The sequence below is a fragment of the Manis pentadactyla genome, chromosome 11, assembly GCF_030020395.1.
Source record: "Manis pentadactyla isolate mManPen7 chromosome 11, mManPen7.hap1, whole genome shotgun sequence".
NCBI lineage: Eukaryota > Metazoa > Chordata > Mammalia > Pholidota > Manidae > Manis > Manis pentadactyla.
Genome location: NC_080029.1, coordinates 88198924 through 88219498, shown reverse-complemented (window position 1 = coordinate 88219498; position 20575 = coordinate 88198924). Strand labels below are relative to the sequence as shown.

The 20575-nt window shown below is 44.6% G+C and overlaps 1 protein-coding gene across 3 annotated transcripts in view; it reads left to right on the top strand.

Moving 5' to 3' along the window:
• Positions 1-290: 290 nt before the first annotated feature.
• The window catches only part of RASGRP1 (RAS guanyl releasing protein 1), a 65391-nt gene continuing 45106 nt past the window's right edge, over positions 291-20575 (top strand). For all 3 annotated transcript variants that reach the window (XM_036889889.2, XM_036889888.2, XM_036889890.2), the window contains exons 1-2: positions 291-476; positions 4190-4374. In XM_036889889.2, the coding sequence (XP_036745784.1) occupies positions 442-476; positions 4190-4374 (220 nt within the window). In that variant the 5' untranslated portion in view covers positions 291-441. The remainder of the gene's footprint in view (positions 477-4189; positions 4375-20575) is intronic.

The following is a 20575-nucleotide window of genomic DNA, read 5'->3' as shown; positions in this document are numbered from 1 at the left end:
GTTCTCTCCAGGCGCGGATTTGGGGGGATCCAGTGCTCCCGGAGCCTCCCTTCCTCTCTGGCTCCCCTTGGGAGAGCTAGATGGCAGCGGGAGAGGCGAGAAGCGCGGGAGGCGCGGGCCTCTGGGCGCCACCGAGTCATGGGGGCAGGTTTCGGAGAAGAGCTGCAGGGCGCCACACGTTTCCTACCGCCGATAAGATCAGCATGTGTCAGGTGGTTGGTGCGAGCGGGCGGGCGCGCGCGCCGGGGAGAGGCGAGGGGGCGCGCTCACACAAAGTTTGAGCCTGCGGGTGCGCCTCGCTCGGGCTCGCCGGGCTCGGAGAGCGGCGGGGGGCGGCCCGGGGCGCGGGGGCCCGGCAGGCGGCGGCGGCGGCGGTGATGCGCCGCGCCGAGCCCTTCCCGCCGCGCTAGGTGAGCGGCGGCAGGAGCGCGGGCCGTAGCCATGGGCACCCTGGGCAAAGCGAGAGAGGCTCCGCGGTGAGTAGGGGCCCAGGCCCTCGGGAGCATGTTTCCTTTCCTGGGGCGAGTGCGCTCCGCGGGCTGCTCCCTGAGACCCTCAGGGAGCGGAGGGGGTGCGGGGTGCGACACGGACGCCGCCTCCTGCGCGAAGTTGTCGGTGCCGCGTGCGGGCGGCTGCAGGCCGGGGTCTCCGCTGCAGTCCGGGGAGACGGGCGCGAGGGACAGACGCGCCCGGAGCGCCCAGCGCGCCGCGCCGGGGAAGAGGAGGAGGGAGCTGGGTCATGCGGGCGGAGGCCAGAGGTCACCCAGCGCCCCCGAGCTGCGCTGACCCTTATCCCCCCCCACCCCGGCCCCTCTGCCCCACGCACCTGGGACTCCCACTCGCGGACTTTCCGCGGAACCCGCACCTGCTAAGGGCGCAGAACTCCGGCAGCGCCACCTGGCGGCCGATCCCGGCCTTGAAGCTCGCAGGCCGGGCCCCGAAAGGCCAGCTGCGTTTGCAGAGAACAAGCAGAGGTCAGCGAACCATATAACCTGGTAGAAACCTGTGCTCCCTCCCCGTCCCACTGTGACTAGAGAGAGAGATTTCAGGAAGGTCTTGAAGATGAAGGAAGAGTGACAGTGAGTGAAATGGTCCTTGGCAGGAGAAAGAGGCCTGGAGGAGCCAGAGAACTTTGAGTTTGTCCCCCAAACAAGCCAAACAAACCTGCTTATAATGAAGCGTTTTATAAATCCGCACCTACAGCCATTTCACCACAAGTGAGAATGACTTTAAGGTTTGACACAAAGCAGTCAGTCAAGAGACTGCACAGCAAAAGAGCAGAGTTTCCTAGTTTATGGTGCAAATAACCCCGGTCTTCTGAGGCCCCTCAGGTCGCAGTTTGGTTTTTAGCAGTTTGTCTTCTCCCTGGTTTCTCATGCCCCCAGCCCTGAGTCTCTCTGGCCTCCCTATTTCCCAGATTGCATCTCTCACCTTCCCTTTTTTCCACCAACCCTAAGCACTCCTTTCAAATTCAGTCTTTCTACTTCATGTACCCCAGTCCCTCCTACTTCTGGCAAGCTTTTGCCTCTGAGAATCACCTTGTGAACCCAAGTGGCCTCCCCTACTGGTGAACTATCACTAGAATTAGAGCCGAGGCAGTTTGCAGAGTCCTTTAAGGCAGAGTCCACCAACTGAGTGAGAAAATGGATTTTCCTAGGGTCCACCAGTTGAGAGACTGAGGTCCACACCTCGCACCCTGCCCTAGCTGGAAGAGCTGTGTGTGGACGTGGAGGCAGCCATCACTTGCCGCTGCCTCTTTCCTAGGGGCTGGGGAGAAGTAGTGTGGAAGGCTAACAGAGAAAGACTTCTACTGAGAAGCATTTTTTTCCCCCATCTTTCCCAGCTGTGCCTTGGACAGAGGTCTTAATGGTGAAAAGGTAACAGCTAAGGCACAAAGCTGGGTAATTCCAACACTGGACAGCCAGTGCCCAGTTTAGAGTTGTCAGTGCTTCTGGAAGGAAGGGAGCTGGGCTGGCGAGCACGGCATGGGACACAGGTGGCCTGGCTTCTATCTGCCTCTGCACCAGTGGCCAATCATGTTGCCTTTTCGAGCTTGGCCTTCCTCATCCACAAGGTCTCAGAAAATGGCCATGAGGAGCCCACCCAGCTCTGGGGTGTGAGGGCTGTTTCAGGGACCTGCAGAAGGAGTAGGGCCTGACAGTCTGCCCGTATATTATCTAAGCTATGCTTTTGGAGGATTTTCCTTTTGTCTTGAATTGACCTCTTCATCCTCTGTGCCACAGTCTACTTGCTAATTCTGACGCAGTGAAGGTTCATGGTTTCAGGTTCCAGGCACAATAAATATTTTTAAACAAAGCCAGAGAGGCATCAGGTACAAATCCCAGATCTAACATGGATTGTAGAACCTTGACTGTGTCATTTAGCCACATTTAGACTCAGTTTCAACATCATAAAATGGAGATAACATCTTTCTGCACTGTAAGCTTTAAAGACCATGTAAATCAACACAGTGCCTGCCATATCATAGGTACTTAATTTATTATAGCCATTTAAAAATGTATTTATTTTTAATTCAAGTATAATTGACATACAATAAGATTTTAGTTTCAGAACTACAGCATAGTAATTGGACATTTATATACATTATGAACTGCTCACACCAAGGTGAGTGTGGTTACCCTCTGTCTTCATACAAAGTTACTAAAATGTTATTGACTGTGTTCCCTGTGCTGTACATTTCATCCCTGTGAGTTATTTATTTTATAAGTAGAAGTATGTACCTCTTAATTATTATGGCCATTATTATTTTTTCTCATTTTCAGATACTGATCTGACCCTGGGGTTATCACAGGGCCTGGGTGAAAATGGGTAACAGCCAGAAATTCGATAAAGTCCTATAACACCAACTTGATCTTTAGGTGTCTTTGGGCTAGCAGGTTCCCAACAGCCAATATAAAATCTCCAACTACATTTTTGTATTAGGAACCTCTAGACCACCTTTATGTAACAACATATCACAAGTATGTTTTACAGTTTACCTAGTACCCTCAAATGTAAACTATTTCACTACGGTCCCCTGTGGCCTATTACAATGTCTTTCTCATGAAGTAAGCACTTACTGATTAATGCCATCATGTGTATCAAAATATATAGTGAGTAGCTGAAGTTATGGATCTGAGGTGTATTTCTTTTTTCTTGTCTCCTCTTTGGTAGTAAGCTGTGAAATAACCACAGCCACAGTAGCAAGAGGAGAATTAACTATATGCTCAAAGAAGTTACCAGCAACACCTATCAGTATTAAAACTTAAAAGGTTGTAGATACGCATCTGTGTATGTGTTTTCTTAATGGAAGGGAAAATTAAATGCTTAATCTTGTATAATTTTGCGAACGACTTATAGTGCTGAGGTTGTGACCAAAAATAAAGCTGAGTGAGAGCAGATGGTGACCTATTGGACTCCTAAGACATTTCCAGACCCAGACTCATCCTTTAGCATTCACTTCTGGAATAAAGCTCTCATAAGCTCTACTGCTTTTTGCAATTAGTAAGGACCCAATTAAGGACTTGATAGAATGGAGTTTATGGATAAAAATGACTCATAATGATTACCTGTATTATCCATAGTGACAAACAGAATCTTAAAACCAAGATTTGTGAGAAAGGCAGGACTGGCTTAAAACCTAAACACCACCACCATAAATCCTCACCTCTTGCACACGGGTCCCCAGTCTTCGACTTCTCCCCCAAAGTCCTTAAAGTTGTTGTTTCTGAGGCCACTTGACCTACAGCATCTCTGGTATCGCTCAAAAATGACTGAATTTAGCTGAAGATGAGACCAACTTAAACCATTCTTAAAGCCCAAGTCAGTGGGCTTGCAGTTGGAATAAAAAATAATTGCTTGGAGTTAAGGACTGCTAACATAGCCTCGTCTCTGCCTCTCCCCTTCAGGAGACAGCAGGCTGAAGCCATCCTACACCAGGATGGAGAGCACTAGCTGCAACCCCACAATCTCACCTTGTTACTTCCAGGGGAGATGTCTCTTTAACAGCCAACCAGTCCTTTGGTGCATGTGCCAAGTGGGAGGGGTGTGTCTTCTCTCATCCCAGCTCCCAGGATTAATTGTCTTATCTCTACTCCTCCCTCCTCGATCTGCCTTCAGAAGTGGAGCTGCCAGTGTGCTCATCCCCTGGCCACTCTGTCCGCACTCACTGCCTGCTCTCTTTCCGCAGGAAACCTTCACATGGCTGCAGAGCTGCCCCGAGAGCAAAACTAGAGGCAAAGCCAGCCAGCAGCCCCTTCCCCTCCCATCCCAGCCTGGCCCAGATCACCCAGTTCCGAATGATGGTGTCTCTGGGACATTTAGCCAAAGGAGCCAGCCTGGACGATCTCATCGACAGCTGCATTCAGTCTTTTGGTGAGTTGGCTAACTGCCCACATGCATGAAAACTCATATGTTGCTTAAAAAGTGCTTTAAAGAATAGCAACCTAGATTGTGTTTTGGCTTTAAAAATATCTTTTGAGCCTTTGAAATGTTGGAGACGGCGTGCAGTGCCTCTGGCACATGACTATGTGGGTGTAATAGGTCGTGATGAGAAGTGCGATTTAAAGTGAGAAAAGTTACTGAGGAGAGTTTGCATTTCCATTTTTCGGAGGTTTTTCTCATGTCGCAAAATATCATAAAATGTTATTGTGCATATGGTACTTTGACACTTTTCTGTCCTCATGTTCTTGGGGCACACAAAGACTAGGTTACATGAGCAAACACTGTTATCGAACAGAGCTTTGAAAGCCTTTTGACCGTTTGGTCAGTAAAGTCTTTATAATTCTCCTTACAATCTGGAGGGTAGCTGTGGATGCAGAAAATAAGCACACAGAGACACACACTGGCAGTGAATTAACCAGATTCTGTGCTCTGGTCATCACCCATACTCACCATGAAAAATGCACAATTTAGTGCAGTGCACAAGCCATTATCTGCAAAGGAACCCTTTTTTTTTTTTTAAGTTTTATAAGCATTGTCCTTCTTTTGACTGTTATTTGTGAAATAGTGATAGAAAAGTACGGATATTTGCTCCCCTCCAAAAAAGGAATGATTAAAATTGATGGAAAATTGGTAGATTTCCAATGCCCTGCCCTCTTCCCCCGACACCAGGTCCCTTTCTGAAGCTCTGCATCTCCCACATGAAGTGTGTGTGACTCAGCTCAGAGGTACCTGCCAGCTGCCTGGGAGAGTGTAGGGGAGGCTCCATCCCATCCCAGGTAGCCCAATGTGCAGATCTGTTAGAACTCGGAAGTAGGGGTTATTGGCTGGACGTGGTCAGTGCTCCGTCAGACCTTGCTTCCAGAATTGGGAAGGACTTGACATTTCAGGGACACCATTCAGCACACTTTAGTACAACATTGAAAAGACTAGCCTCATGATTTCAACATCAGGTTAAAGCAGTGGTTCTCAACTGTTAGTGCAGAATGGTGGAAGTTTTTTAACAACATGGGGTTGCTGGACCCCACCCCCAAAGTTTCTACCCCAGTAGGTCTGGGGTGGGGCCCGAGAATTTACATTTCTAATAAGTTCCCAGGTGATGGTCATGCAGTTGATCGAAGAACCCAGATTGGAGAATCACTGTTTCATTGTTTGTTGTAGACTTTTCAACTTGGAAAAGAGGGAGCACTTTCATTACTAGTTTAGTCTTAAGTCTTCATTAAATTTCCATTTACTTAGACTCTAATCTTTCAGTTAAGGATGAGTTTGGGAGCAGACTGAATGGTTTTCTATTTCAAAACAATCTGCTTAGAAAATATAAGTGCAAGGAGATACCCTGGGAGATGGTAGAGCCTAGTGGAAGAATTGCTGTGATGGATGTGCCATCATTCATTGTGCTTTTTACTTTCACCTTGTTCCCAATTTGAACAGACTGCAAAGTTCCTCAGGCAGCCTCAGTAGTTCCTTTACTTGTCTCTAGTGGGACATGGTGACTGTTTCATGACAAGGACTTTTAGTCTCTCTCCATTGCACTGTTGAGAAAGTGGGGACCAGCAGTATATTTGTCTTGCCAGCTTTCTGTGCCAATCATGCAGTGGCTGGCTGAGTTCAGGGCTGTTTTCCTAACCTAAACAATCATGACATCAACCTGAAAAATACATGATCCATGCCAAAGTCCTTCCCCAAAAAAACCAAGCCTAATCCACCCCCTTCACCCCCCTCAACAAATCTTACAAGGGCAAAAGGCCATTGTTTTCTGGATTATGTTGAATTGAAAAAAGTACCTTAAAATCCAAAAGCCATAAAAATCCATGGAGTCTACGAGTCTTTATATCCATTATCAAGTGATATTGGTTAAGCACCTAGTTACCTCTGACACTGTGCTGGGCAGTGCACAGGAGAATTACAGTATCTGAACCCCTGTTCTATTATTAGAGCTTAGAATACCTGAGAAATGAAATAATAGATACAAAAAATAGAAAAAAAGATGCCAAAAAATAAATAGATACAAAAGACAGTAATAAACTAAGGTGTGCAGGAAGGATAAATTCTGTATACCAGGTAGAGTTTGAGTAAATTTGATTTGAGGAGGAGGACACAGATTAAGGAGAAGAGCCACTGGTTGTTCAAACCCCATCTGGGCCGTGGGAACGCTGCGCAAGGGCAAGAAGGTAAGTCCTCCAGGCTTCTGGCATTATGTATGCACTGCAGTTTCCTGCCACCAAATGTACGTGAAAGACCCACGAAAGAAAAGACACCCTCGTCTGGAGGAAACGGGAGACAGTGCGGAGAGTTTGATTCTCTGGTCATCAGTTGCTGTGTCTGGGGTTGGGGTGGGAGTGGAGGCTGAGCTGTAGATGTGGGTGGAGCTGGGAGGGGGGCAGGCCTTCTGATAAAGAACAGTCCTGGCGCCCCGGGGGCCTCAGAGGTGATCCGAGAAGAGTGCAGAGTGAGGCAGTGTTCCTCTTGGGCTTTACCTTCACTGGTTATTTTCTCAAGTTTGCATAGAAAAGTATTGCTTCAGAATAATGCAATCTAGCTTAGCTTTTTGTTAATGAATTTCTATGTCTTCTCATTGTAAAACCTGTGACAAGAGAGGGAAATAGTACAGAAGTGGGGGGAAACTGGTGCTTTTGGTAATCTTTTTTCTTCAGACCCTAGTTTCAGCCACTTTCCCACCAACCTGAGAAAAAAAAAAAGGGAGGAAAAAAACTGTTTTGAACATAAAGACTAACTAGTTAGTTTACCTCCTACTGTGTTCCCAGCCTCACTTTCATGCAGATACTTTGAAGAGATTTGAATTGTGCCTGTCAGTATGGTATCCACTAGCCCCATGTGGCTATTTACATAAATATTTCAATTCATTAAAATGAAATCAGATGTAAAATTTACTTCCTAAGCCTCACTAGCCACATTTCAAATGCTCAGTAGCCACAAGTGGTAGCTGCACTGGACAGGGTAGTTGATTTGAAATGGAAAAGCATCAGAGAGATCTGGAAACGGGGATTTGCATTTTTCTAGCATCTCTAGATAATAATCTGAACGTGAACACTCTCTATGGGCAGTCTTTGCATTACAGGAATCTGACAGTCTTTACTGATGGCTCTCCCTTTACTACTATTAACCATTAATTAACACCCACACTCTTCTCAGAGGAAGGACTTATTACAATCATTTTAAGGGTGAGTGACCAGCAAGTACAAATTAAGGGTACTCTTGAAGGCCTCTAGCAAGCCTCCCAGTGTCACATACAAGGTTACGGATCTGTGATTAGAAACTCAGAGCTTTGAGTCATAGGTCATTGCTTTAACCATGAAACAACCCACTCCCTACCTTCCATTTTAATCAGAGGTCATGCTTTGCATTCTCGGCATATTATTGCTAGTTAATCCACTTCTCAGCTGAGTATAAGGCAAATCATCACAATCTGGTACATTTATGTCAAATGTATGTGAATCATGCTACCTGTTTCACACAGGTAGAAAAGACCTATGCAATCATCTGGGCTCTTTTTAATGTTTCCCCTTTGTAAGAGGGCTGCTAGCACTTGGGGCCAAATGGAGCGCTTCAGGTGTTCACATTCACAAAGCTCTTCCCTTGTCCCCTTCTGCATGTAAGACAACTTCTGACAGCATCAGAAAATTGCAGACATGTCCCAGCAAGGGACCCTCAACAAGCAGCCTTCCAGGAGGGGTGTGGGAGGAAACTCGACATCTCTGCTTCGCGTGTCAGTATGGATGGAAGTACAGCTTAGCTAGTATCTTCTATTTATAGAGTGTTGTTATTTTTTCTTGGTGTTCCATATGTATTGATTTACTTTTAAGCTCAAAACAACTAGGAAATAGGCAGGTCAGGTATTATGAGAAAATAAATCAAGCCTCTGAGAATTGAAACAACAATGTTCTCCAGTCTAAAGAGAAAACATGGTTCCCATGTGCCTCTTCCTGTGCCCCCAGCAGCCACTTGTAGCCTGAGCTGGGGTGTGCCTGAGTCTCTGTCCTAGGACAGCTGTCCCTTTGCTCAGGGCAGGCCTGCACCCTGTGTCCAGTTCTGCAGGCTTGGTCTCCCCTGGATTAGAAGCTAACCTCCATCCAGTGTAAGAGAGGTTTATTAGATGCCGTCTGCATACCAGGTGTCTGCCTGAAAATCTCTTTTGAACAAAGTATTAATTATAATTACCATGTCCATTGTACTGTGCTAACCAAAGACCTCCCAAATTAGAAATACCTCAAAACTAATAGGTATATTTCTCATACCATAGAACAGTTGGATGCTAAAAGCATTTTATAGACCTCACCTTATTGAGGTAAAACAGTGTACCTATTTTTAAAATTAGAGCCAAGCAGGTAAACACATACTTGTTGAAACCACACACAGTTCCCTCCATGGCAAAGGGAAGGTTAGGTGTTCTTCACAGCTCTGCCCCTTAGGGTCTGTGCACCAGAGCAGGGTGCCCAGAGCCAGGATATCGAAGAGCACTGGGACAGGAGTGGGCAACTCCAAGGAACAAAAGCAAGCGTAGTGTCAGGAAGGGCCCAGAGCCTTGGCCTCTGGTGATGGCAGGCCTTGGGTGAAGACGGCCACTGTCCCAGTAGCTGCCTCAGTGCCACACCCAGCCGCTGGGGCTCATGGCCACAAGGTTTCTCCTGTAAAGGATGGTCCTCGGGGTACCCACATCCTCAGGCTTCTAGAGATCTGAGCAGCTCCCAGGCATGACTGTTCTTGGCTCTCTGGGGTGAATTGACAGCCTGCCATCAAGATGTTATTCCAAGGAGCATCTTTGCTGCATGTTTGACAGGCTGGCATCACCCAGTGCCCCAGGCTGCATGTCGGCCCTCCCAGGGGTGTGAATTACAGCAGCTGGCAGGCCTGAGAAAGGAGGAGATGGGAAATCCCCTCCTCTCATCTGCTCTTCTGTGCCGTGGTGTTTAGAGCAGGCCTCCCTCTGTAATGGAGAACAGAGGCCATCGTAGAAATGTTTATGTGTAAGGTTGACAGCGTCTCAGGAATTCTGAGCATTTTAGTTCAGAAAGTCCATCCAGAGAGATGAGATTTACTGCTGAGAGAAAGTAAAGAGACAGACAGACTGTGCTTGAACACTTCCCTGCCAGGACTCTGTAGGGTCCTGGGCCTTTACCTGAATTGGCCCTTTAGTCTTCACAACAACCCTATGAGGTGGGTATTATTTTGCTTTTTTTATTAGTAGGGAATTGAAGCTCAGAAGTGTTAAATAACCTGTGGAAACTGGCCCAGCTCCTTAGTGGAGAGCTGCTAAGATCTGAACTGTCAATTTATCTTCAAGGGTCAGCTCATGTTCTTCCCACTCTGCCAGGGGTTCTCCAACTTCAACATGAGCAGTAGTCATCGGCGGAGGTGTGTTCGGCATTCAGATTCCTGAGGGTCAGCTCCAGAGGTTTTCATTCAGCTGGCAGTCACTATGGTTTCAAGTGAACCATGAACTCATTTCCTATAGCACACTTGCTCTTGCACATCCCAGAGCACTTTCTCAGGCTTTCTAGGAAAACTTGGAAAACCTGAAGGGTACAAATCCTCTAAGCAGCAGTAGAGCAAATAGATTTTTCAACTCTATGAACCAGAAAAGCACCTGGTGAAGCCCGTGTCCTGGGCACCTCTAAGCCATCTTGCCTGATGAGACAGTGGCGCCGCCCAGGTGCAGGGCTGCAGCCCTGGGGAAACACCAGATTTTCCTGCATTTCTATTCTTTCTCAGCTGGAGAAACGCCATTGAAAACTTCCTGTCAATCTTTTGGCAGTGGAAATAAACAGAATATGGATGTCTGTTATAACGACTGTCTTTGCACTCCAAGACAGGATACCTAGTCTGCACTCCCACCTTGAAGCCACACTCAGACCAGTTTCCTGGGTTGTTGTAGGGCCTTGCTCCCTAATGTATGCACATCGCCCAGGGACCAGAAGCCTAGAAGTAGTAGCTTAGCTGGTGTGGTGGTGGGGGTGAATAGAGAGGTGCTCCTTCTAAACACTTCTCCAAAAGGGCCACTTTCCCAATTGACTTTTTAAAGCTATATGTTGATGCAAAAGTTATTAAGTTCATGATGGAAACACATTAGGAATTGGCATGAACGCAAATGTGTTGTGTTTAACAGTAGACTGACACAGAAATAATATGGCAGTGAGACCACTGGAGGTCCTGTGAAGTACAGGCCCCACACTGCGCCACCTGCTGAAGGCAGGAGCTGCCCGTCTCTGCCGGGAATGGTACAGCTGCTGGGCTTCGGGCTTTGTTGGGCCAGTCGTTTGGGCTACGGCCCAGCTGGGGTTGTCGTAGAGTGGTTGGAAGGAAGACAACGGGATGAGCAGGAGCGTAAGCAGGGCCAACTTCACACAGCCTGTCCAAATGCACAGGGCACCACACTTGATTTAACACTGTTGCAATCTCAAAAGTCTTCATCTGCAAGAGCAGAATGTTTAATTGTGGGGAATTTTGCAAGCCAGTTGTTAAATACCACCATCATGAAAATTAAATCATGCTTCATTTTAATTAATTAATTATTAGTTACTAAATAATATTAACAATAAACTGATACAATTAATAGCAATGATTAAATTACTAACACAACTTATTACAATAAAGATAAACCCTCGAAACTCATCATTTTCTAATACCTGACCATGTTTACTATTGTCCATGCCCGTGAGGTTCTGTCCGTGGCCTCTGTGCAGTGTGAGTGCTATGTGGTGGTATGTGGCATGTGCATCGCCTCCCAGTTCCATATGCGATGAAGTCATGGTAGTAGCTTGATGTTGCCTGTGTTGGGAGTATTTACACCACGAGAATGGACAGTCAGTACTAATCAGGGCTTCCTCTTCAGCCTCACCCCTGCAGAGGCCGTTGTTAAACATTTCCCAGTGTACCACTTTCTTGCAGCTCCAGAGGGTGCTTACATAGCAAAGTGTCCGGGTGGGAAGCAAAGCTGAAAAATGGGCATTTTCATTTTGTATCACCTAATTAGGAGAAAGGAATAATTAGTTGTCACTGGTTTGCTTATCTCATGTGTCTCTATATGTTCTTTAAAGAAAAAGAAACAGTGAACCTTAGAGGTAAGGAAATCCAGTGCCAGTGATGCTGAGAAGTCCTCTTCCAGTGACAGTGGGACCTGAAAACAGTCTCATTCTGGAGTTGGAGTTATCGCTCTAAGTATTTTTTTTTTAATATACCTCATCTAAAAATTTTCCCTAATTAACCTGTCTCTTATTTCTGACCAGCCAAACCTCAATTTTATGAACTTCTGGTCTTCATGTATTATATGCTGTCTCTATTTGTTTCCAATTCCACCTGTTTAATCAATTGCCTCCACTTCCTACTACATGGTAATAGGTACTATTGATGTACGTAAACAGGCTTTTGTTGAGTGTTTCCATAAGGCTGTCTGCTAACCCTATTTCCAATTTTGCGTACTCTCTGTTCATATCCTTTGTCTGTTTATCACTTGCTGCTCATTATTTTTATTATTAGAGGTTTGCAAAAGCTTTTTGTATAAAAAGGCTGTAATTCTTTCAACATCATTTGCTACAGGCATTTTCCCCCTGTTCTTTTCCATCTTTATGTTGGTAGGGAATTTTAATGTATAGAAAATTTTCATTTTTATGTAAATTTGTCCATGTTTCCTTGATCTTTTCCTTTATTAACTCTAAACTTGAAAAAATATCCCTGTTCCAAAGATGTGGTGAATGTTCCATTATATTTTAATCAGTGTTATTAAATTCCATATTCCACCATTGTGGATGATCAATGAAAGTTTGTCGGTACATTTTTACTGGAGAAAAAAAGCCTCCAGTTTTGCTTCTGAGATTCTCCTTGGCTTAAAACCAGACCTTGGACACTTATTCTGTAGCTCAGCACCTCAATTGCCCCTCACTGGGGTAGTGTTGAAATAATTCTGGGCACTGAACAGGGCAGGGAAAGGGCAGAGTGAGCTCTCCACTGTGACGCCGAGTGCTGGTCTGAAGAAAGTCCTTCTGGTCTATTTGAAGAGCCAATATCCTTAGGTAAGAGACTTAGAAAACCAACCAGATTTAAGTCCATTCTTTCTAAGTAATTAGTATCAACTGAGTCCATATTGTTCTTATGTAGACTTTTTTTAATGTGGTAAAATATACATAACATAAAGTATACCACTTAAAAAGACTCTTAAAATAGTAAATAATTAACTTTTGATAATTTATTAAGAGCAACACAGTGTTCATGTTAATATATTTTATATGCATATCCTCATTTAATTCCCACTTTCTTGTTACTTCTTATATTTACAAAGATCAAGCTATAACTCAGCTCGCATTTTTACTTTTCAAACTTTAATAATGTTTAAAATTAATCATGATCACTGTAGAAAACTTAGAAAATATAGGCTAGAAAGTAAAAGAAAAGAAAATTACAGTAATCTATTCTACCACCAAGAGCAACATATACACTATCATCATTGTTCGGCATATCTTCCTAGATTCTCTGCTCTGTATATTTACATGTACGATAATTACATTAAACTTTTTCATGATAGATTCACTATAATTCTTTGCTCTCCATAATTCACAATTTAAACAATTATCTTAAAATCAGCATTAGTATTTATAAAGAAGTATGTTAGCACACAAAGTTGCTATTCTATCCTAAAATCAGCATAAAAAATAATTCTGGCATAATCCCTTCAAAGGTGAGACATAAAAATGAAGGTTATTTGGCAACTAAAATGACTCTAATAAGTTAAAAACATTACAAGAAGAGTAGTTACTAATTTCTTTCCAATGCTAAATTGTAATTATGATAACCATGACTGATTATAGTTGTAATAAATGAAGAAAACAAAAAAAAAGGTTTCCATTAATTTAAAATTCTAGGTGTGAGGTTTATTTTTTTGTACAAGGAAAGACAGATTGGCTTTGTTGAAGAGAAGCTTTATCTTCAAAAAGAGTGAAAAAAAACTTGTATCTGTTAAACTTTCCAAGAGAATTTTAAGAAGTGGACCTGGGAGAGATACACAGCAGAAATGCAGATCCTCCAATCTGGTACATGTGATTCTTCTGCAGAGCAGAGGAGTCGGTGGGCAGCCGTGCTGGGGAGGCCATGTGGTCTCCTGCAGTTTTTTCCGGAGAGTGGCTGAGGGCCCTGAGAAAACCGCTGAGGTTATAGCCAAGACCTTCAGGCGGAAGATAATCCCAGATGGAGCCTGAGTTGGAGGGACACCCAGGGTTAATCGAAATAGACAGAAGGAGCCGAGACTAGTGGCACTAACTATTCTTAAGGGGAGGGGCAAGCAAAGATTGCCAGTTTTATAGTGAAGGAGAGGAGGGAATAAACAGACTAATAAAGCAGTCAGGGATGGAGTCATTTGGGAATTTCTGGGGTGGAGGAACAAAGGTAGCTATGTGTGGCTACTGATTTCTGAACCACCGGCCAGGATTTGTTCTGTAATCTTGTGAACAGCCCCATTTTAAGGGGACACCCAGGGCATTTAGGAAGCCAAGAACTATCCCAGCATTATAATTTGTGAGTCTATCTGCTTAGAATATAGTTATAACCTACAGAGCATCCTTCAATCTGATAGGCAGTTAATCATTTTGGCTAATTTTGCATTCACTTATTTAATACCAAATGCATGGGGCTTTTTAAATGGTCCCTTCCCCTCTGGCTCCCCAGTTCATCAGCATCTTGGTTCCAGATTCACTCCATCCAAACCTGCCTTGGCGCTTCTCCACTTACCTCCACTCCCAGGTAGTCGAGGCCACAGAGAAAGTCACTCCAGCTCCTGATGGGCCGCTTCCCAGAAGGCAGCTGTGGTACCCAGGCTCCTGACTGCTGGACTGTTACTGCAGTTATGGCACAGAGTGAGCACAGCGCTTGGTCTTAGTGCGTGGCTCTGGGGCTCCCTGACTGTCTGGCACTGCTTTAAGCTCCAAAAAAACAGCCCTCCACCACTGGCTATGCCTGAGGTTCCTCCACCCACTCTGTCCTCAATGGCTTAGAGTCCTGTTACCTGGCCAGCAACCACCCATGGCTGCCTGAGAGGACTTAGCTTCAGTTAACTGAGAAAGCATGCCCTCAGCATGGCAAGATGGAAGACCCTTGGGACTGAGAGGGACTCAAGAGACATTTCAACCAGTCATTGTGTGTGAACCTTTTTCCTAAAAATTGTGTGTGTGTGTGTGTGCAAGTATATGCTCACACATACTTATAATTACAGTTAACATGTATTTGGAAATTTGTATGTTGACTGGATATTTGATATTAAGGAATTACTATTGGTTTTGTTTTAGGTATGTTAATGATGAATTTTTTTTCCTTAAGAGTCCTTATTTTTAAAAATACCATACTGAAATAGTTATTGATGATATATCATGTCTGGGACTTGCTTTTAAATATATGGGAAGGAGAAGTGAGTGGGGTATACATATATCAAAATTGGCCATATGCCCATCATTGTTGAAGTTGGGTCATTAGGCACCAGAAAACATGAATTCGTAATCACAGTGAGATACCATTATATATCCACTTAAAAGGCCAAAATTAGAAGACTGGCAATACCAACTGTTGGTAAGGACATAGAGTGTCTGGAACTCTTAAACATTACTAATGGGGTTGTGAAATGGTAAGATCACTTTGGAGAACTGTTTAGCCATATCTTATAAAGTAAAATGTACATCTACCACATGACCCATCAATTCCACTCCTAGGTGTTTATGCAAATGAAGGGAAAACATATGTCCACAGTATGGCTTGTATGGAGACTGTCTGTAGCAGCTTTAGCCAAAAAGTCCAAAACTTGACACAACCCAAGTATCACTCAACATCAAAAGAAAAACAACAGATAATAAACAACAAACAATATACAGCGGAAATCCTGCTCATCAATAAAAAGGAAGGAATCACCCATATACTCAGCAACTGGTTAATGGCAAAAACATTTCACTTCAAGAAAAAGCATTACACAAAAATGTATGTATTGTATGATTTCCATTATATGAAGGTCTAAAACAGGCAAAACTAATCCATGATTTTAGAAAGTAAGAATAATAGCTTTATGTTGGGGTGAGGGTGGAGGAGCTGACTAGGAAGATTAGGGGACTTTCTGGGTCATAGAAATAGCAAGACTTTGAGAGGGGTTTGGGTTACATGGACGTAGGTATTTGTCAGAAGACATTACACTGCACATTAAGATATGTGCTTTTTCCTAAAGCTCAGTAAGATAGATAAGTTATTTGAAACAAACACCAAAACAGGCTATGAGAATACTGGCAGAAGTCCTCTCTGTAAGAACTTTAAGAGGGGGGAAGTTTTTTCACAGTCCGTGCCCATGCGGTAGAGCTTGCTAGAAGGCAGAGCAAGACTTTTCAAGGCGGTAGATGACGAGTGAGGTGACTAACTTCTGCTTCACCTCTGGTGTGATCCTTTGGGCTTGTCTATGATTGTGTGTGATCAAATATGTTCAAGGCCAAGATCTAAGGGCCAAAAAGTCTAGTAATTCAGAAACCAGAGCCCCCTTCTGATGACTCACTGGGAAGAGGCAGGGAGATAAAACAAAACCCTGCCAAAGAAACATGTCCTTATTTAATGAGGTGAACTGCTGCTAATGAAATATTCTTTGGAATGTCCCAAGAACTCAAGAGGTAAAATGGCAAATTACTTGAAGGTTAATTCATGAGACCATGCCAGTCCAGGATTTGTTGAAATTTACCAGGAGAACACATACATTTCATTTGAATCAGTCTTTTGAGTCCAACTGTTTTACCAGAACTGCTGAAATACCAGAAGAGAACTAGCATCCAACCCCATGGGACCTCTCCCTGGCAGAAGTGTGGTGATGGTAAAAGGCCTGAGAGTCGGGTGGTGGGAAAGGGAAAGAGAAATGTTTTCATACCCTGGGTGAAATGCCCTTGTCCAACAAAGTAAAACAGGGCCATCCCTGGAATCAGACTTTTGGTGTCCTTTCTTTAATGCCTGGAAGATGACAGACCCCAATGGACACTTCCTAGGATACGAGGGGCAGAGGGGAAAGAAAAGACTGCCCAGATGCCATCGGCACAGACCCTTAAGTAGGAGAGCCCGTGAAGGCCACAGGAGGACTGGCATCTTTATTTTGGAGAGTATGAGGGGCCCTAGTCTCTGGTTTTAGGGAAATATCATCTCAGAATATGGCTGTACAGGCCCCAGGGAGTGGGGGCTTTGCACACGCTCACTGGGAAACTCCCTGGGGCCCAGACCAGTTCCCTTTGATCGTGGTCCCCTGGCTCCCCCCAGGCTGATGTCTGATGTGCTTCTGCTTGTGCTTTATAAATTAGAGTGACCAAGTCCCACCAAGGAGTCCATAATGTTGGCACCAAATAACCTATTTGTTAAGTACTTCTGTTATATCTAACCCTGAAAAGACATGAAAGACCTCACCACTGATTTCTGAAACCATTAAGCATCTTTATGGGATCTTTTAGTGGCCTGTAGACCAACCCCAGGCCAAGGAATGAGCCAAATGGTCCAAGTCAGCCTAATCAAATTGGGCTTCCTGGAGAGACTTTTTAAAATACAAATTCTGTGCCCCATCTCTAGATGTTGTGATGTAATAGGTATGAGATAAGGCCTTGAAATCCATTTGGGGTGGGGAGAATTGTCTGGTTTATTTTTTTTTTGTTTTGTTTTATTTTTAAGCTACCCAGGAAGTCTTGAAAAGTCAGGTTTAGTATATTCATTTGCTTCTGGATAAGCCTGAACCTACTCATCCTAAGAGAAAACCATTGATTTTCAACCCCCCAGAAACTCTCCATTAACATTAAGACCATCTCACTAGAAAAAGAAAGAAATTTTCACTCACACAAGCCCGAAATTTCACCTATTGTGAATTTTTTATTTTTATTATTGTATCTCCTTCAGAATGAATCTGATACTAATTTGACTTGAAGAATATTGAAGTCTCCAACACCTTACATAGGTGGATCTTTCCTATGGCTTCCCCAGGTAACCAAGTATGCAAAAAGGTGGGAGTTAAAAGGAGAAAACACACCAAGTGTGGAAAGCACTGTAATCTTTCCCTACTTCACAGTCTGCTCTAGACCTATGGGAAGTGGCTACAGGGTTATAATTTCACTTCAGTCGCTAGCATGGACCAGAGGCCGAGGAGCTGGCTGCTGCAGAGGGACCAAAGATGGAATAATCATATTTACCGACTGTGGTAAAACCCTTACCCAACTAGGTGAAACCAATGCCTTGCCAACTTCCAGCCCATCCTTGCTGACTCCTTAGGCTTTTTGGGGGTCTGAATTTGTTGGAGAGTGACTGACCCAGCATCCCTGTGACAGACAGATCTGGGAAGCCCTAGAGCATTGCTGCCCTGTAATCACAGATGGCCCTCCCTGTGCTTCCTCTGCTTCTAGAGCAGGCAACAAAGGTGTGGGCCAGGAAGGAGCTCGAGGGTGAAGATGCTAATGCTGGCACATAACTGAGCTTCCTGATAACTACAGAATTAGTGAGTCCAGCAAAAACCAACCTTTATTTCTTGCTCTGATACAACCTCTCTGTAGCAGCAAGAACACACGTGTGTACACACATTCACGCACTAGCTGGCCTTCCTTTAGTGGCTGTGTCTCTTCAGGGGCTGTGCAGTTAGGGAAAGATACAAGTAGAAATTAAAATAAGATTCAAGGTGCTTTAGAAATGACCCACCTCAAAAAGAGCCCTGAGGTCTCAGACTGCAAGGTGCAATAGCCTGGGTGCTTCCTGTTTCTGGAGACCATCTGATTTTGCAGAATTTTAAGATGAAAATCAGTTGCTGCATTTCCTCCAACAGTACCAAATATTTCTCCTGGCTTTTGCATCTTGAATCTCCCTGCTGATTAGTGATTTTGAGCATCTTTTCATATGCCTGTTGGCCATCTGCATGTCTTCTTTGGAAAAATGTCTATTCAAGTCCTTTGCCCATTTTTTTAATTGGCTTGTTTGATATTTTTGGTATTCAGTTCTTTATATAGTTTAGCTATTACCCCTCATTGGATATATCATTTGCAAATGTATTTTTCCACTCAGCAGGTTGCCTTTTCATTTTGTTGATAGTTTCCTAAGAGGAGGATTCCCATTTAAAAGGCAATGCAGGACTCTCTTAGACTAAAATCCTTAAAATGATAAGAAAACTAGGACAAGTTTGCAGCCCATTCCTGTATTTGCTAGCTATAGGGCCACTGACAAATTCTTTTACTCTCTTGAGTCTTTTTTGATCATGTGTGAAACAGAGAAACATCTACCATGTGGAGCTATGGTAAAAAAAAGAGAGAATGTCTGTAACATGGCCTAGCCAGCATCTGGCATGCAGGATGCCCTCCTTTAGCAAGTAGCTAAAGCCCTCAAGTGCATAGGTAAAAGATAATGCCTTGAATCTTCGCAACTGTCAGTGCGAGAAGCAGTGTGTGCGGTGGGAAGGGTAGTACTAGAACTCAAGTTCCAGCACCATCACTCTTCACATGTGCAACTTTAGGCAGTCACATGGCCTCACTCTCCATTTCCTCACCTGCCAATTAATAAAAATAATATCCAACCCACAGAGCTGTAGGGTCAAATGAGCTAACATGCAAGGGGAGGGGAGTCTGTGAGGAACCACTAGTTAATGTACGCTATTGGTACTTCAACCACAGGGTAAGTGTGTCTTATGCCTAACATGACAGCTGTCAGGCAGCCTAGATTCTTGGGACCCACAAGTCAAGCAGAAATCACATGGTTTGGACTCGGTTCAGGACCTTGCTCTCCCCCAAAGATATCAAAGCTCTTCCCTTATCTTGCCTGATCTGATTATCTCTGCTGGGTGGGCTGGGGGCAGGACCTAATTAAGATCCCATTCTGCGAATGAGCAGATTGAGGCGCAGAAATGAGTGGTTATCCCAGGGCGAGGCAGCTGCATTCAAATCCCAGGTCTGCCACTTACCAGGTGAACTCGGCAAAGTTACTGCAGCCCCTTTTGGCCTCAGTTTCTGCATCTACCAGGTGATACTCATATCACCCACCTCATAGAGTTAATACACGTGAAGCCTGTCTCTGGCCCACAGATAGTAGTACCCCATGTGGGTCAACAAAAAGAGAGCAACACAGATTTGGTGAGACAGAGAGAGAAGCAGCCTCACCTCTGGATATAGTGCACTTTGTTCTAGCCCGGTGCTGCATGTCCTCCAACAATATCAAATACTCCTCCTGGCTTTTCCATCTTCCGGATGGTATCAGCACTGTGAGTTCCCATGGGGCATGCGGGCTATTTCTGTAAAGCAGTGCCACAAGACCAATTTATGACTTGGGGTGTTTCAAAACATTCTTATTTGGCTCTTGGCTCCTGAGTGGAGGGCAGTTTCTTCTTCCTTCAGATAGTAAGAGATTCCTCACTTCTCTGTGCAGTTCTCTCTAGAAAACAAGGTTATCTGGGCATGTTGGGCTGTTAGGATCCGAGTAGTTCCCTGTCCTCATCCAGATTTCTGTCTGGCTCCTCAGTAACTAAGAAAGTGTTGCTTTGAGGGTCTAACGGGCGGGTGGCCTTAAAACCTAGGATTGGAGGGAAGATTGGAAGGCCCCCAGCTAACTCGGCCATGGAGTGGGACAGTGCTTGAGAGGAAGCTACGTCCCATGGACGGCCTGCCATGCCACTGTGGACAGCCACTCTGAGTTGTGGTCATCGTGTCTCAGAAAAAAATCAAAGCTTGATCTGGAATGGCTAAGAAGAAAAAAAAATAGTGTTCCAAATCCAGCAAGAGAAGTAAGAACAATTCACCACTGTTGTAGTGCTTCACAGTTTACTAAGCATTGTTCTGTAATTTATCAAGCATAATCTAATCCTCACTACAACCACAGAAGGGGAGAGGGGACTTTCAGAATAAGTTCTATCTGATTACAAAAGACTGCTCAGTCACTTTTACAATACATGGTGCTATGATGCTGTTTTTTTGTACAGAACTGGTCATTGCAGAGAATTAGAAGCCAAGGACAGTTTCTGAGGTGAAAGCACAGTTCATGGTGTGACTGCAGTCATGTCGGCATGACACCGATTGCTTCGGTCCTGTCATGCACTGGACCAAGGGTGTCTAGGCATGTAGGTCTGTCAGGGTCAGATCATGAGGAAAGCGCTCTGAAGAAGGCTGCGTCT